Source organism: Pan troglodytes, chromosome X (genome assembly GCF_028858775.2).
Source record: "Pan troglodytes isolate AG18354 chromosome X, NHGRI_mPanTro3-v2.0_pri, whole genome shotgun sequence".
In the NCBI taxonomy this organism is placed as follows: domain Eukaryota; kingdom Metazoa; phylum Chordata; class Mammalia; order Primates; family Hominidae; genus Pan; species Pan troglodytes.
In genome coordinates, this window is record NC_072421.2 from 150,423,450 (window position 1) to 150,440,832 (window position 17,383).

General features: G+C 47.2%; 1 protein-coding gene across 12 annotated transcripts in view; it reads left to right on the plus strand.

Moving 5' to 3' along the window:
• The window catches only part of ZNF185 (zinc finger protein 185 with LIM domain), a 75,530-nt gene that overhangs the window by 38,509 nt on the left and 19,638 nt on the right, over positions 1-17,383 (plus strand). For 11 of the 12 annotated variants that reach the window (XM_016944473.2, XM_063804736.1, XM_016944482.2 and 8 more), the window contains 2 exons: positions 1,517-1,606; positions 8,762-8,959. In XM_016944473.2, the coding sequence (XP_016799962.1) occupies positions 1,517-1,606; positions 8,762-8,959 (288 nt within the window). Of the gene's footprint in view, positions 1-1,516; positions 1,607-5,119; positions 5,323-8,761; positions 8,960-17,383 lie in introns of those variants that run through there. The other variant, XM_016944484.2, reaches the window with a different exon arrangement.

Below are 17,383 nucleotides of genomic sequence, written 5' to 3' on the forward strand. Positions count from 1 at the left end.
CACAGCCTTTGGGGCCCAGCCTCAGCTGCAGCACCCCAGGATCCCCCTCGAACTTCTCAGCTCCATGCCACTTTCACATCAGGTGATCACAGCAAGACAGGGAACTCCAGGGGGAGCCCTGACCAGGGGCAGTGGAAGAAGAGGGATGGGTGATATGTCTGCTCACCCAGAGAGCCCAGCACTAACCTACATGGACCCAAGCTGAGGTGGCAGAGAGGAGGGCATCTGAAGGCAGAGCCTGGGAAGAGATCCTGCTAGGAGGTCTCAGAGAACCTCTGCTGTAGGGACTACAGCCAGGTTTAGCAAGCAGGAGTCAGGGAGAAGATTCCCAGGGGCAGCCAGCATTAGAGGGCTCAGTTCCCAGGAGCACATGACCGGTGGCTGGGATGGGCAAAAATGGCTCCTGGGGCACAAAGGTACAATGGGAAGAAGCTGTGCATTCCCATGCTGTAAGCGTCTGCCCTGTTTCACCCACCAATCCACCAGTGGGCATGGCCACTTTGCTGTGGGTGTGTGGAGCATTTGGCAAGTCCTAGTAAGGAACAATCTTTCTTAACTCCCATAAACCCTACGGAGGTGTAGGTCAGGTAAGGATACGTCATGCTCAGGGTCAGGTTCCAGCCGCAGCTGAGGGCTAAGGGGAATGGGTGGACGTGGGGCAGGGAGCTGGAAGAACACTCGAGAGATAGCAGGTAAATGAGACATGGCTTTACTCAGCAGCAGCTCTCTTACACAGCTTTCTCAAACTAGCTTTCTCATTAGCAGCTTACTCTCACACTGTCTGCCCTGTCTTGGCTGCTTAGTCCGGTGGCCCCTACGCACAGCTGCGTGGCCAGCTCTCCCTTGCCTTCAGGGTCAGCAGCTTAATTCTTTCTCTCCCTGGGCACGGGCAAGCCAAGCTGTGTCCTGGCTCCCCTCTGTCCTGGCTCCCCTCTGTCCACCTGCAAAGACAGACAGCTCTTGCTCTCTCCCTTTCTCTAGGTTCCCGTGCACCCGCCATGTCAAGCTATGTTGAGCTGAGCCAAGCCCCAAGAGACATGTCCCCCATACACAGCGTCAACAGGGCAGTTATACCTTTTACAGACAATAGTGGTTTAGAGCCAAGTATGAACTTACATAAACAGGTTATATAAGAAGTGGAGGTGTGCACCTGTGCACCAGACTCATTGAGTCATGCAGGCCTGGATATCCCCCTCTGCCTATTCCTTGACCAAAGCACATCCAGGTACCTTACAGGATACTAGAACCCAAAACCAGGAGACTTCCCCAGGGAACCCAAGTTGGTCAGGGGCAGTGTTTGCTCTTGAACTCAGGTGCTAAGGCCATGTCCAAAGCTGACATGAGGTTGTCACACACAGTGGCATCGATGCCACACTAATGCCAGGACTGAGACACCAGCCTTTACTGGAAGACACAGTTCCTCCCTTTCTGGTGAGAAGGCAGCCTGGAGGGGGAAGACCTGGGCCCCAGCCTTCTTTGGTCTGAGATCTCAGCGGGCCTGTGTTTCCTTCCTCAGCTCCAGTGCCACTTCAGTCTCTGCTGTCCCTGCTGATAGGAAGAGCAACAGCACAGCAGCCCAGGAGGATGCAAAGGCAGACCCAAAGGGGTAAGGCATGAGCAGACAGTGCTGAACTTCTGGGGTGGAGAGAGGCAGCTTGGGCTGTGTGTCCATTGGCCTTTGGCTGGGAAGGTGAGGCCAGCAAGGTTTGTGAGCTGGCCTGAGGCACATAGCAAGGGCAGAAGCCCCAACCAGAACCCTCTGGCTTCTGGGGCCAGGGAGCTTTCCACTAAACTCTGTTGCCTTGGCCAGGAAATACATCATAGTCAGAAAGGGTCTTTCAGTCAGCAACCACTCTGACAGCAACTGCCTTTTGCTGGAGGCTGGAGCATGCAGACAAATCAGAAACACCTCTGCCCTCCAGGAACTCTCAGGCAGGGGGTGGGCAAAGGCTGGTCCAGATTAGAGCAATACATGAGCGCTAGAGCAGGGGAAGGGGGCTTCATGGGGACTGTATGTAGCTGGGTGTGGTCAGCGATGAGTGTCCTTGTTGGGGAGTGCTGGAAGAGGAGGCTCAGTGAACTAGGTAGGGCTTGATTGGCCTCTTGTACTGTGATATTGGAGCCTACTGTGTGCACAGCCCTCTACTCACAGTGTCTCATATGGTTCTCCTCACAGTCTCTCAAAGGTTTATGCCTAATTACAACAAAACCCAAAAGCCTGGAGCCTAGGTCTCTGTGCCTCCTGGGAAGGATAGTGCTCCGAAGAAAACAGCCGCAGCTGAGATAGAGTGATGGCGGTGAGGAGGGTACTACTTAGGTGGGTGGAAAAGGCAACTCAGGCGAGCTCCTCTAAAGAGGAGAAGGAGCCAACTCTAGAAAGAACATGGTGGAGAGAGCTATAGATAAGGAACCACAAACCAACTAACCCTGAGGTGGGAACATGCTTAGCATGTTCCAAAGGACAGAGTGGCTGGAGCTTGGCCAGTGAGGAGGGCCACAGATGGAGCAGGGCCTTGGTAAGCCATGGTTAAGAGATTGGATCTTATTTCAAGTTTTAAGCCAAAGGGGAGTCTGATGTGATTTAGGTGTTTAAAAGGTGAATGCATGTTTGCATTTTCATACCACATTGCTGTTGCTTTTTTACTTAAACCAAGATGCTGGGGGCTGGGGTGGGCAATGGATATCTAAGGTATGAGGCCTTATTGTGTTTCTTTTCTCATTCGAATTGCACTGACAATTAACAATCAGAGTGAAAACAATAGCTGACACCAATACTGTGCTGTGCTAGGTGCCTTACAGCCTTCCCAGCAACTTGTGAGATGGGTAAGGTGGGAAACTGAAGCATAGAAAGATTAAGTGACTTAGCCAAGGCCTTACAAGTGGCAGAGCTGAGTTCCAAGGGAAGAGGCTCTAAGAAAATCCTCAGGAGAAACTACGAAAAACTAGTTTATGAAATCTTGTCTTTGGAGCCTAGTCTCAAGACCCAGAATCAGTAACTTACAGCTGGTTAACATGGTTAACATGCTGTGTGATCTCACCTTAATTTTCCCCAAACGTGGAAAAGGATAAGGCTTCTTATTATGCAACTTGACAGAGGAGAAAATTGAGGGACTCACTCCTGTAATGAACACACTTAGGAACAGAGCCCAGATCCAGCCAACTCTAGAGCCAGGCTCACACTACTTTCCTCTGATGTTTAAACGTCTGCAAAATCAGAGGTGTTTTTTTTTTTTTTTTTTGAGACAGAGTTTTGCTTTGTCACCCCAGCTGGGGTGCAGTGGCGCAATCTCGACTCACTGCAACCTCTGCCTCCTGGGTTCAAACGATTCTCCTGCCTCAGCCTCCTAAGTAGCTGGGATTACAGGCACATGTCACCACGCCCAGCTAATTTTTATATTTTTACTAGGGATAGGGTTTCACTATGTTGGCCAGGCTGGTCTCAAACTCCTGACATCAAGCCATCCACCCATCTTGGCCTCCCAAATTGCTGGGATTCCAGGCGTGAGCCACTGTGCCTGGCCAATACAAACTTTCTTGATTACAGTGTTTCACAACTCTGGCTGTACTTGAGAATCACCTAGGAAGTACTGAAATACACTGTTGATGAAAAAGGCCATACTCTGTAAAATATTTGAAGAAATTCTGAGCCAAATGTTAGGACTATGACCCGTGACACAGCCTCAGGAGGTCGTGAGAGCATGTGCCCAGGGTGGTTCAGTTACAGCTTGGTTTTTTATGTTCTAGGGAGACATAAGACATCAATCAATACATGTGAGGTATACATTAGTTAGGTCCAGAAAGGCCTAGGTATACATTAGTTAGGTCCAGAAAGGCCGGACACCTCAAAGCTGGGAGTGTGGTGGGGGTGGGGGTGGGGGTGGGGGTGGGGTTCCAGGTCATAGGTGGATTCAGAGATTTTCTGATTGGCAATTGGTTGAAAGAGTTGTTATTCTCTAAAGACCTGGAATCAATAGAAAGGAGTGCCTGGGTTAAGATAAGGGGTTGTGGAGACCAGAATTCTTATATAGATGAAGTCTCATAAGTGGCCGCCCTTAGAAGCAATAGATGGCCAATGTTTCTTATTCAGACCTTTAAAAGGTGCTAGACTCTCAGCTAAACTCGTCAGATCAGAAAAAGTCCTGGAAAGGGAAGGAGATTCTCTACAGAATGTAAATTTCCCCCAGGAGAGACAGCTTTGCCAGGTCATTTCAAAATATGTCAAAAAATATATTTTGGTGTAAAATACTTCAATTTCTTTCATTACCCGCTGTCTGTCATGTGATGCTATACTAGAGTCAGGTTGGAATTTGGCATATTATTGCTTCAAGGAGTCTGTTTTGTCAGTCTGAATATCTCTCTCAATGTTAATACTGGTCAGTTGGGCATGAATTCCAAAGGGAGGAGAATATATTGAGGCATGTCTGACCTTCCCCTTTCTCATCATGACCTGAACTAGTTTTTCACGTTGTGTCCCCTTGGCTGAGAGAAGTGTCCATTCATTCAGCTGGGGAGCTTAGAATTTTATTTTTGGTTTACAACACAACAAAAACTTCCCGAAGTCCCAGGTAGAGATTTGGATTTTATTTTTCTGGGGTGGGTCTCCATCATGTGTGTCTTTTTCAAAGCTCCCCAGTTTATTCTCCTTCCAGGCTAGGTCGAGAACCATCGTTTTCAGGTAGTGGTTCTGACCCAGGGGCATCTCCCAAACCTTCCAGCCTGCTACGATACAATGTCTGGAGCCATTTTTGGTTGTCAAAACTGGGAGTGGGAGACACTACTGGCTTCTTATATGCAGAGTTCTGGGATGCTGCTAAATCTCCTACAGTGAACAGGACAGCACCCGCCCCACATCCCCAACACACACCATAGAATTATGGGGTTCAAAATGGTAATAGTGCTAAGGTTGACAAACCTTGCTGTAGAGCCTTGACGATCTATTTGGGAAGACAGAAGGGACGGAAAAGAAAAAGGGATGGCACAGAACCACACCCCTCACCTTCCCCGAAATGTGGGTAGCGGGCACAGGACGTGTGCGCCTCCGCGAATGCGCGCTCGCCACCAGCGTACGCGACGCGAGCGCGCCTGTGCACCTCGGCGAGCACGCGCCCGTAGTGAGTACGCCTGCGTAGGCCGCCATTTCTTGAAGCCCCGAACTCGGTCGCAGTGCCCGCCGGGAAAATGCGACCGTCCACAAAGTGAAATGGCCGCCCGGGACGAGCTCGGCCTCGGCGGGGATTCTCTTGAGGCCATGCCCGTGCCGGCCGCCAGAGGTCGCCCGAGGATCACGAATGGGCCCGAGGAGCTGGCTGCCCCTTCCCCCGCGTAAGGTCTGAAGCCGCGGCCAGAGTGGCTTTGGGGTGACCGCGCGTGGACCGTCGCCGGCGGGAGGAAGCGCGGTCCCGCGAGGGGCCGAACGGGGCCCCTGCGGCTTGAGCTTGTTTCGCAGGGAGCCCTGGGGCCATGGCCTCTGGGACACTGGACACGGGTCGTCAGGGCTGCCCAGGGGGAGGGAGTGTGGACGTGCAGACAGGGAAGGCAGCTGGACCCTCCAACCACGCTGGGCCCTCGGGCTGACCGGGGCTGGTCTGTGGGGCTCAGTGAGGAGGGGCTTCGTTCCCTAGGAGTTTGATGAGGGAGCGCCATGGGGGTGGTGTCATCCTGACATTCCGCAGGGCAGTGGAGCCTTACTTTCCCTAGGTTACAACACAGTTTTAACTGTCCCAAACTGTGGGGACTCCGCCCTATTCCATCTTGGGCCGCTCCATCACACTACAGGGAGAGGCGGTATAGTATAGTGGTTGAGAGCCTGGACTCTGGTGCTTTGGGTTCCAGTCCAAGCTCTGTCACTTACAAGCACCGTGACCTTGGGCATGTTACTCATCTTCTCTGTGCCTCAGGTTCCTCACGTGCAGAATAGTGGTAATCATACCTGCTACCATATAGGGTTGTTGAAATGGCCAAATCGGTTTGTATATGTAAAGCCTGTAGGGCATTTAAACCTGCAAGCTAAGTGAAGCAGCACCAGAGGAATATCTCCTCCTCTCAGAGGTGTTCAGGGACACCTAGAAAGCTAACTTAACCAGCTTTATTGGTTTGATTTCATTTGACATGACACGATATCTCATCTTCTTCCTACTAAACTTTTGTCATCAAATTTTCCATCTAGAACATGCTGTTTTCCTCATTATGTTGCAAGCATGGGCTTCTCGTTTATATTTTTTCTGCATGAGGATCAGGTGAAGTTTAGGCACCACATTTCCTCACCACTGGCAACCGTTGTTGGCCAGTGGAGGCAGTACAAGGGTGGAAGTGTCAGCTGGGTGCGGTGGCTCATACCCACCTGTAATCCTATACTTTGAGAGGCCGAGGCGGGAAGACCACTTGAGTTCCGGGGATTGAGATCAGCGTGGGCAACGTAGTGAGACCTCATCTCTACAAATATTATCTATATCTATATCTGTATATGTATATGTATATCATATATATGATGTATATCTCATATATATATGTTTTTGAAACAATGTTTCACTTCTGTCGCCCCAGACTGGAGTGCAATGGGGTGATCTCGGCTTACTGCAACCTCTGCCTCCTGGGCTCAAGTGATTCTCCTGCCTTAACCTCCCAAGTAGCTGGGACTACAGGCACACACCACTGCACCTGGCTTATTTTTGTAGAGAGGAGTTTTTGCCATGTTGCACAGGCTGGTCTCAAACTCCTGACCTCAACTGATCCACCCACTTCTGCGTGCCAAAGTACTGAAATTACAGGCGTGAACCACTACGCCAGGACTACAATTTCCGTTTTTTTAAAGAATGGAAGTGTGTAGATTATGGTTGTGTTAGGAGTTGACAGTGGCTGTATTAGGCTACTGGATCTTTGGTCCAATTACACTCAGAAGGAAAGGCTTCAGAGAAATTAATCCAAAATCCAAAATCCCGTTGGTCACCATCCCCTATGTTATCTTGCCTATCTCTAACCACTTGACTTCCAGGAAGTTCATGAGGTGCTCGGACAGGATAGCTGGGAAGTAATTCCCCTGGATGTTACATTGTCCAGCAGAGCTTCCTGTGAGTGTTTGCCTAAGATTTCCTTTTTATGACCCACATAGGTCATATGTCCTAAAATCACAGTGGCCCTGCCACAGGCCTAGGAAAGAAGAAGCCTTGTTCATCCATTTGTCCCTGTGTCACAATAGAGCCCAAATTTCTCTTTGTGGATGATCCTGGCTCTATCCACAGACTTGGTGAGGGCAACCTCTACTAGTGTATTTCTACAGAGGACGTGGGACAGGATGGGACTCTGATTAAATCCATAGTAAAGCTAACTCAGGGCTACCACAGTAGGGAGACAAGCTCTTCAGGCCTTGTATGTTTGTCTTTGGCTCAAGCAAGCATGTCACTGACAGAGATTGAATGGGTGTGTCAGGGCACCCTGCTGGCAACCCTGGGACTGGTGTTACCTGTGCAGACCACTTTTGGATCTGCATGGGCTGCAGCAGACCCTAAGGGTGGAAGCAGCACAGAGAAGCACAGGCCCAGTGGGATGGTTCCCCACAGTTACTGTGTGGCGTCACACTCACTTGCCTGCAGTTCTGCCTGGTGCAGCTGGAGGTGGCAATTAGCTTGTTGTGCCTGCTGGAGAATTTTAGTTCCCTTGACCTCCACCTGAGGCTGAAGAATCATGTTGCTTTCAGGGCATACTTTCCAAAAAGTGTGGCCTCCGTTGGCCTTGTTATTCCAGCTTGAAGGCAGGAAGCCTGCCTAGACAAAGTTAACTCCTATATACAAAGAGTCCCAGGGTAGTTTGTAGCGTGTTCTTGTCTCGGGGTAGCCCCCACCAGCTATTGAAGGTAGGCTGGTGATGTTGGGAAGGTTATATTCAGAGTGAGCTAGGATTGAGGTGATGGCGAAGTAGATTTTCATTCTGAAATGCTGGGCTCACTCTCTTAGTAGCCCAACTTGGTGTTTGCCCCTGGCCTAGTAGACTCTGGAAGCAGTACCTTGCACCTCGGTGTGGGGCTGGTGATGGGAGGGGTGTGGAAGTGGAGGATCAGCTAGCAGCCTCTTTCCCACGGTACCCAGATTGGAGGGTGCAGTGCAATCATGGTGTGAGGCCAGGGAGGACCCCTGAAGAGCTCGATGCCTGAGACATCTGGGGGAAGCCCTGTCCTTCTTGCTGGATTCAGGGGTGGCAAAAGCCAAAAATTGGAGGGCCAGGTGCAATGGCACATGCCTGTAATCCCTGCACTTTGGGATGCCAAGGCAGGAGGATCGCTTGAGACCAGCCTGGGCAACATGGTGAAACCTTGTCTCTACAGAAAAAAAAAAAAAATACAAAAATTAGCTGGGCGTGGTAGTGTAGACCTGTAGTCTCTGCTACTCAGAAGGCTGAGACAGGAGGATGGCTTGAGCCCGGGAGGCAGAGGTTGCAGTGAGCCGAGATGATGCCACTGCACTCCAGCCTGGGTGACAGAGTGAGACCCTGCCTCCAAACAACAACAATAAAAACATCGGAGGCTTCGGCTTCATCTATTACACGTGGAGGCCTGTTCAGTGAGAAGGGAGCAGCGATGCTGGGCTCCTGCCAAGGAGAAGACTGTCTGCTCCCTGGAATTGGGGCTGTGCCTGGCTCCTTTCTGCCCCGCTTTCAGGGATATGAGTCCCTCCAAGTCCACAGGAGGTGACAGCCAGCTTGCGTCCTGGGGCTGAGGCAGGGTTAGTTTCAGAGCACTTTTTTCATAAGGGTGCTTATTCTTCTTCAGGGCCTTGGCTGATTATGAGGGGAAGAATGTGGCCACCAGGGTCGGAGAGGCCTGGCAGGAGAGGCCTGGAGCTCCAAGAGGTGGCCAAGGAGACCCAGCTGTACCCACTCAGCAACCTGCAGATCCCAGCACCCCAGAGCGGCAGAGCAGCCCCAGCAGATCTGAGCAACTTGTCAGACGAGAGAGTTGTGGCAGCAGGTAAGGGCTGAGCTGCAGTGGGCTCTGCCTCTGGAGCCCATGTTTTTGTTGGGGTCTGCAACCCACATGGGAACCTCTTCCCCACACCCTGTGCCAATACCCGACACATTGCACACCCAGGCTCCTGTTCTGTGAGTGGGTCATGGTGGTGATTCCCTGGTCCTAGAGCAGTGTCATCAGGCTTCTTGTGGCTCAAGGAGCTGGGAGGGGACTGTGATAGGAGGATGTGTCTGTCCCCAGGTGTGAGAAGCCCTGGCTAATTCCCAATGCATGGGGCAGGAAGGAAGGCTGTCTCTCAGAGTACAGGTGCTCTACAGGTGGAGGTCCTGGGCAGAGTGAGGGCTATTTGTGTGGGTAAAATGCCATTGTCAGAGAAGGACAGAGTGTGAAAGAGCAAAAAACAGGAGGGTAAAAGTGCAAAAGTGACAGAGTGAAGCAGAGAGAGAGAGGCCAGAGGGAGAGAAAGGGAGCATGTGTGAGCAGGCATGAGAGAGTGACACAGGATGTGACTGGCCATGTGTTGGTGTGTGCCACTGTGCATGAGCAAGAGGACAAACGTGCCTGTTACTGGAGCTGACCATGTGGCATTGGTGTGAGAGTTTCAAGTCAGGCTCTCTTGAAGGCATCTTGCCTGCCAGCGCAAACACTGCATGTCCTTGCAGCTCTGGACACGTCAACAGGCCAGTGATTCCAGGGGTGCAAAGCGAACAGTTTCTTACACAAGACAGAAATGTAGAAGGAGAGAGCTAAGACTCATATTGCCCCGAGAAAGGAGCTAGTGGAATCCAGCAGGGCATCTGCTGTGGGGAGCAGGTGGAGCCTGGGGCTCCTTTTGCAGGGATGAAAGAAACACAGTCATCTGCCTTCTTTGTTCTGGGGCTTCTTGTACCACAGAGGTTCCATAATTATTAATAGTTAGATAGGAGGTTATTTTTAGGGCCTGGCTCAACTGTTAGATAACAAGTTTTACCTTCTAAGAATATCTAGCCCATCTTTGATTCATTGGCTCCAGGCCCTGGAGGGTCCCAGTCCAAAAACAGAGTGAACAACTTTGGACTTGCTGTCACATTGTGTGGCTTCTAGAACTAGTCAGTGTTCCATGCAGAAGGGGTATAAAAAGTGAGGCTTGTGGATGAAGGAGGAGGCGAGTGGTTCTGGGTTTTGTTTTCGTTTTGCAGGGGAGTGTCAGGAAAGGCTTTCTTTACAGGGAGAGTGATGTTGGAGCTGGGTTTGGAAGGCTGAGGGAGATTTTGCCAGATGTGCCAGACGTGCTTGGGAAGGCATTCCGAGTAGAGGCTCACAAAGTGTATAGGGAACATCCAGTCAGGTAGCCATCACAAAGGAGGGTTAATTCAGCCTGGCTTGGCAGGAAGCACCAAGTAGAGGCTGGGAAGGCACCTGCTCCTAGGCTGAGGAGTGTGACCCACATCCTGAGGGCCTTGGGAGCCACTGATGGTTTTCCTGCAGGAGAGTGCCACAGCCAGACTCGAGTCCAAAGAAGATCCCTCCATTGCCCTGTGGAGGACCAGGCCAGGGGAGTATACGACGAGACAAGGCAGGAGGCCATATTGGAGACTGTTTGCTTACACCAGGGGCAAGGTGATAAGGCTGCAAGTATTTTTGAATTATTAAAGGTAAAAGTGGGCTTGGCGTGGTGGCTCACACCTGTAATCCCAGCACTTTGGGAGGCCGAGGTGGCAGTATCACTTGAGCCCAGGAGTTTGAGACTAGCCTGGGGAACACAGCGAGACCCCATTTCTACAAAAAATTTAAAAACATTAGCCAGGTGTGGTGGCACATGCCTGTAGTACCAGCTACTTGGGAGGCTGAGGTGGGAGGATTGTTTGAGCCTTGCACGTCGAGGATACAGGGAGCCATGTTCCTGCCACTGTACTCCAGCCTGGGTAACAAAACAAGATCCTGTCTCCAAAATAAAAATAAAAAAAATAAAGATAACAGTGAGGGAAAAGTGGTAGCCAAGGTTGCTCCCCAGATTTCAGGGCTAGGCAATTGGATGGGTGGTGACAGGAACTAGCTGAGGGTAAGGAGTTTGGGGGCAGGCCCGCTGAGAGATGCACAGAGATGAGAAGGTCACTGGGCCATGCCGAATGAGAAGTGCCTGTAGGGGCTCCAGCCAGTGATGTCCAGTAGGCTACTGAGTAAACAAATCTGGAGTTGAGCAAAGATCTGACCTGGGGCTAGAGAGCTGGGAGTTGTCAGTTCATAGGAAGTCACTAAAGAGAATGCATGAGGTTGCCTGGAGAATGCCTTTGGAAGGCAGTGTGTACAAAGCATGTATTCTTGACTTTTCTCTGCAGGCTTCCAGGGACACTTGTCCAGCCAGGCCCTTGGCTGGGTGGGTGAGTCCACGTGGTTCAGGTATGCTGAGGGAAGCTGCTTCATCAGCTGACATTTCTCTCCATTTTCTGTTTTCTTTTGTCTCAAAAAGAAAAAAAGAGGGGATATTAATTATTGATCCCCTAAAACCCTAGCTGAATATATAAAATGAAAAGAAGTAAAAATATGAGAGAAGCAAAGGCAGATGGACCATAATTTTGGAAAATAATTCCAAAAGGTCTTAAGGAGGAAGAGGAGCTACAGAGAGGTATTGAGAAGGAAAATTTTGGATAAATGGAAGAATCAGGAAAGACTACCGTCATGGAAACCAAGCCACGCTGAGCTAACTTTCCAGTGCTCTGTAGATCCTGAAATAGGCCCATCAGATTTGGCTATGTAGAACTCATGACTGCCTTGAGGGGAGTAGGTTGGGGCAGTGGGAAAGGCTGTAGTTGGATTATAATGGATTGAGGAGGGAGGGGAGGATAAGCAGGTGCAGTTGATGGGGTACACACTCTGAAACTGGCTGTGACGTGATGGATGTGGGAGGGGTGAGCAGATAATTACAGCTACAAGATAATGGGGAAGGTTTCCTATAGGTGAAAGCAACGTGTGCATGTTAGGTAAAGGCTGGGCAGAGGGTGCCTACGTGACCAGTCCCCGATAAAATCCTTGGACTCTGAGTCTCTAATGAATTGCCCTGGTCGACAGCATTTCACATTTGTTGTCACAACTCACTGCTGAGGGGAACTGAGTGAATCCTGTGTGACCCACTGGGAGAGGACTCTGGAAGCTTGTGCCCGGGTTCCCTCAGAAATTTGCCTTGTGTGCTTTTCCCTTTGCTGATTTTGCTTCGTATCTTTTCGCTATAATAAACCATAGCCTTGAGTGTGATGATGTGATGTGTCCTGTGAGTTCTTCTTGTGAATCACCAAGCCTAGGGATGGTCTTGGGGACCCCTGACACAGATGGGCAGGATCAGAACTTTATGCCATAACAAGGACTTTAGATTTTCTTTCGAGGGCAAAGAGGAGCCAGGAAGGTTTGAAGCAGGGGAATGATATGGCGAGAGTATTGCTTTGCAATGGGATCTCCAGTGGCAGTGAGAAGAGTGACTGAAGTGGGCAGAGTGGAGCAGGGAGAAGAGGAAGTGCTTACAGCATCCTCCATGTAAGAAATGATGGGGCCTGGACTAGGGGACTAGCTGTGGAGATGGAGACAGAACTGTAAAATAAGTAGAAGAGATCCCAAATTGGATGACAGGTAAGACTTGGGAGAGCAGTGACGGAGAGGGAAGTGACAATTTAGAAAGCCACATTTCTGGTCGAGTGAGTGGAGTATGTGACCCCTCCTGGCTTAGGTGGTGGCCAAAGTATCTCTAACCTGCCTCTACACTGCCTGCAACTGACTGAGCAAATGCCTGGTCCATGGAGATCCCAAGCTGACAAGGGCACCTGAGGCCAGCCTCTGGCTTTCAGGTGGAGGCCCTACCTAGGCTGGCCTGGCTGGATTGCCCTGGCACACTGCTGTTTTACTGAGGCAGACAGCAGCACTCTGCAAGTGCTCTTCTCCCGTTCCTCTTAGTGGTCTAAATCCTGTAGCATGCTGGGGTGCGACTGTAGACAAATCCCCTTTCCGGGCCCCCTGGGGTTCTCTATTTGCAGTCTTTGGGTCTGGTCACTGGCATGGCATCTCAGTAGGCTAGGTTCATCAGGAAGGGTCAACTATGTCATGGCACCTGATGGGCAGCATTTAGAGTCTGTGGGCCAGGGGCTTAAGGGCTGCTTACTGCTAATAGTTCTAAGTAGCAAGCATTCCCTCAGTCCTAGTCTGGGCACACGCCAGGAAGAAAGCCACTAGATGTGCTCTCCTAGTGGATAACTAGCCTGGAGTTCCAAGAAGGGCAGAGACAGGCAGAGTGAGAGCCTTCAGAGATGTAGGCAACGATAGTAGCAGAACTTCGAGGGAGAGTAGATGGAAAAATTAAAAAAAAATCCTTGTCATTATTTTTAAATGTCTGAATTGACCAGATTAGAATCTTTGAGAGTCTAGACACTAGGGAGATCTCATGGGTGGGCCAGTTATTATATCATATGGAGGGAGAGTACGTGTGACCCAGCACGAGAGGACCAGAGGACAGTCAGTGCTAAGGGTAAAACTTTACTTAGGCCATGGGAGATTGAGTTTTTCATCAGTTGGCAAGTTTTCACTTTAATACTCCACTGTTTCCATCATTTCAGACGACTGGGGATGATAAGGACAATGTAATTTGGGGGATAAAGGAAGAACTCATTATATTTCTTGGATGACTTTACTGGGGAAATGGATTCCTTAGTCATTTGAAAGAAGCGGTAGAATTCCACATGTGGGGAATACTTGTTCTAACAAAAGCTTAATAACATTAGTGGCAATGATCCTTTTATATAAGGGAAAGCTTCAAGCCAGTGAGAAAAACATAAATAAACTAGTAAGAACATATTTATAACCATGAGATTTGGGTGCAGAATAAAATCAAATTGGCAGTTCAGGAAAGGTCCTAAACATCTGTATATTAACAATATTCCATCAGTGAGCAATGTGAATTTCCCATAATTGAAATGATGATTGATAACCTTGTATTGTTCTTATCTAATATAAGGCAAAGCAGCACTGGGGCTTTGATAAAGAGCAATATCTCATGTGCACTGAGGACACTGAAACCCTGCTAGGAATTCTATGGAATTTCTAAAATATTTATATTAAGGACATTTTACCCATTATAGACTAATTTAGGGAAGGTTCTGCACTTTTTTTTGATTTGACAATGTTTCCAATGCAATTTATACAATATTAAATAAGACTAATTAGTTTTTGCACCTTTCTTGTTACAAGGTGAAAGAACTAATCCTTTGAGATTTTCCAGAAGGTCCCTGGCAAATCCCAAAGCCAGTTTTAGGTATAAAATATATTTAAGTTTTGATTGTGGGAAGGCAAATGTTAAGAGTTGTCAGGAGTTCTCGAACATTTGATTGAATAGCATTATGGGTTAGCGAGAAATACTACTTGGTTAGCTAGTGAATCAGAGTTGTAAAAATTTTCAAGTAAACATATGAGGTAACATGGTTGTAAAGAATCTTCAGTTCCTTTAAAATTGAAAAGACTTTAAAAAAATAACTAAGGACAAAATAAACTGAACATACAGACAAGGCATTACAGTATTTTGATAAGACATAAAATCTTTGCCTCTTAGGCAGATTACTCAGAAGAAAAACAGACCATTTATAACTTTTTATTAGGGACAGACCAATGATCAAGAATTTTTTTTTTTTTTTTTGAGACGGAGTCTTGCTCTGTTGCCCAGGCTGGAGTGCAGTCGCGCGATCACCATGTTGGCCAGGCTGGTCTCGAACTCCTGACCTCAGGTGAACTGCCCACCTCAGCCTCCCAAAGTGCTGGGATTACAGGCGTGAGCCACTGCACCTAGCCTAAGAAAATTTTGTTATTTTAACAGAGAAACCAACATTTTAATTTTATACAATTATAATATTTGATATTAGTTCTTTTTTGAAAATCTTATAAATACACTGAATAAAAGTTTTAACCATGACAAATAAAATTCCTTTTCTGTGAACATTTTCTAATTTTAAAGATATTTGTTTACATTTTGTCTCACACATTTTTAAATTATTTGTCATTTTAATTTGGGACAAAGCTATTCTCTTTTTCCTTAGGAAAAGCATATTTGCATACAAAGTTGTTTCCCTTTGCCATTTTTGCCATTATTACTTTTAGTAGTTTATATATATATATATATATATATATATACACACACACACACACACTTATTTACTTATTATAATTTTAACCATTAATAACTTCTCTTTCACAGAGAAAACAGGAGGTAGGTAATTTTGAAATATCATATACCAGCATTTTGTAGCAGACTAGTAAAGCTTATGAATATACATCTCATAACTTTTTATAGTTATATACTTTTTATAGTACCATTTTGCAATGTGGACAAATGAACACATTTAACAGATCCATATGTAGTCACACTGTACCATAAAAAAAGCAAAAAGTATATAAACTTAAAATTAGGTCTAGTGACTAAGTATTTTATCTTCTTTATAAATGATATTTAATGAATTTAGTTAACTTAATTCAGCATAAGTCTAAGGTTTTAAGTTACCAAAAAGATTTTAGAAACTGCCTTTAAGCTTACATATTATAAAACATAATTACTGTTGAAATAAAGTTTGCCAGAATAATGACTCAGTTTGGTTAAAAGCAAATTTAAATTTTTATAATCTTAAACATGTAGTAGATATAATACTAGCTTATTCAACATGTAAACCTGTTTAAGTTTAGGAGGAACATACCCAAGTAGAGTAAAAATATATGCTTGTATCCTGTTGTATTATATGTAATTCTGATAACTCAAAGACACATAGGTGTCTATTAAACTAACAATATTAAACTAGTTTTGTTTGCCAAAAGTTTACATAAATTCTGTGAACTTGAATTTTAAAAGCATTTGGGTTAGTTTTTATAAGAATACTTTTTTGTTGTTTACACTGAAAGTATTAGAAGTTGTTTCCTTAATTTATGAGAGCTTTATAATAATTTATATAAGTACTTATTTATCTCTAAGTCAATTAGAATAGAGGATAAGGGATTTTGTAAATTAATTTGGTAATGCCATCTGGAGGTACTGAACTATTACACATATACAACATACATGTATACTAAACATACAGACAGACACAAATAGAGATCTAATGGCGAGCCCTCAATGGGTGCAGGGGGCCTGAAGCTCTACTGGCTATAGGCAGTTGAGAGGCCTGAGTGGGAAGGGGAAAGCCTGGTGAAGAGTAGATAGGGGTATATAGGAGGTAGAGGCATTGAAGGGGACAGATGAAAAGATTCAGGGAGCTAAAGGGAAGGTCCAAGGTGGTGAAAAGAAGGGAAGAGGGATGCGGTAGGAAGATGAGAAGGGAGAATCTTAGATGAGCAGGTTTGGGGAGACCCCAGTTTCCCTAATAAGGTCACTGAAGTTCCAAATTACCCTTCGTGATTACCTTTTTTTTTTTTTTTTTTTTGCCAGTTTTGGAAATACTGGACAGAATGAGTGCCATACGGGCAGGGCATGTAGTCAGCAAGGGAGGAGGAGGAGGATGAGGAGGAGGAAGGGCACCCAGTAGATTGAGAGTTACCTGTGGGAAGAGGCAGATCAAATAGAGAAAGGAGCCAGGCTGGACAGTCTCATTAGGAAGTTCTGCACACAGTCGTCATCTGGGAGCCAAAGTTTCTCTTCAGTCCTCATTGAGGAGCTGAAGGGCTTTCCTTGTGCAATCTCTAGACAAGGTGTCAAGGGAAACAATGAGGCCTCACAGAAGAGCCAGGAATTTGGAGTAAATCTCCACTCAAAAGGAACTAAGAAAACTTCTATCCAGGACGATTCTGGCTAAAATTGAAAAGGAGCAGGAAGAGTCCTGCTCAACAGAGTCAGGGGTTAAATCCCCACTCAAAAAGAGCTAGGAAGAGTTCTGTCTGCGAAGATTCTTGCTCAAACAGAAAAGAACTGGGAAGAGCTCATTTAACAGAATCAAAGTAACTGAATCACAGAACCATAAAAAGTGTCCAATAAAAGCAAATACCGTCTCCGGGCAGGGTGCAATGGCTCACACCTGTAATCCCAGCACTTGAGAAGCTGAGGGAGGAAGATCACTTGAGCCCAAGAGTTCGAGACCAGCCTGGGTAACATAGCGAGACTCCTATATCTATAAAAATTTTAAAAATTAGCCAGGCATGGTGGTGTGTGCCTATAGTCCCAGCTACCTGGGAGGCTGAAGTAGTGGAGGATTGCTTGAGCCCAGGAGTTGAGGCTGCAGTGAACTATTATTGCACCACTGCACTCCAGCTTGGGTGACAGAGTGAGACCCTGTCTCAAAAACAACAAATATGGATTTAGATAAAGAGAGACTTTTATTTTATTTTATTTTATTATTTTTGAGACAGAGCCTTTCTCTGTCACCCAGGCTGGAGTGTAGGTGCCATCTCAGCTCACTGCAACCACCACCTCCCGGGTTTAAGCAATTCTCCCGC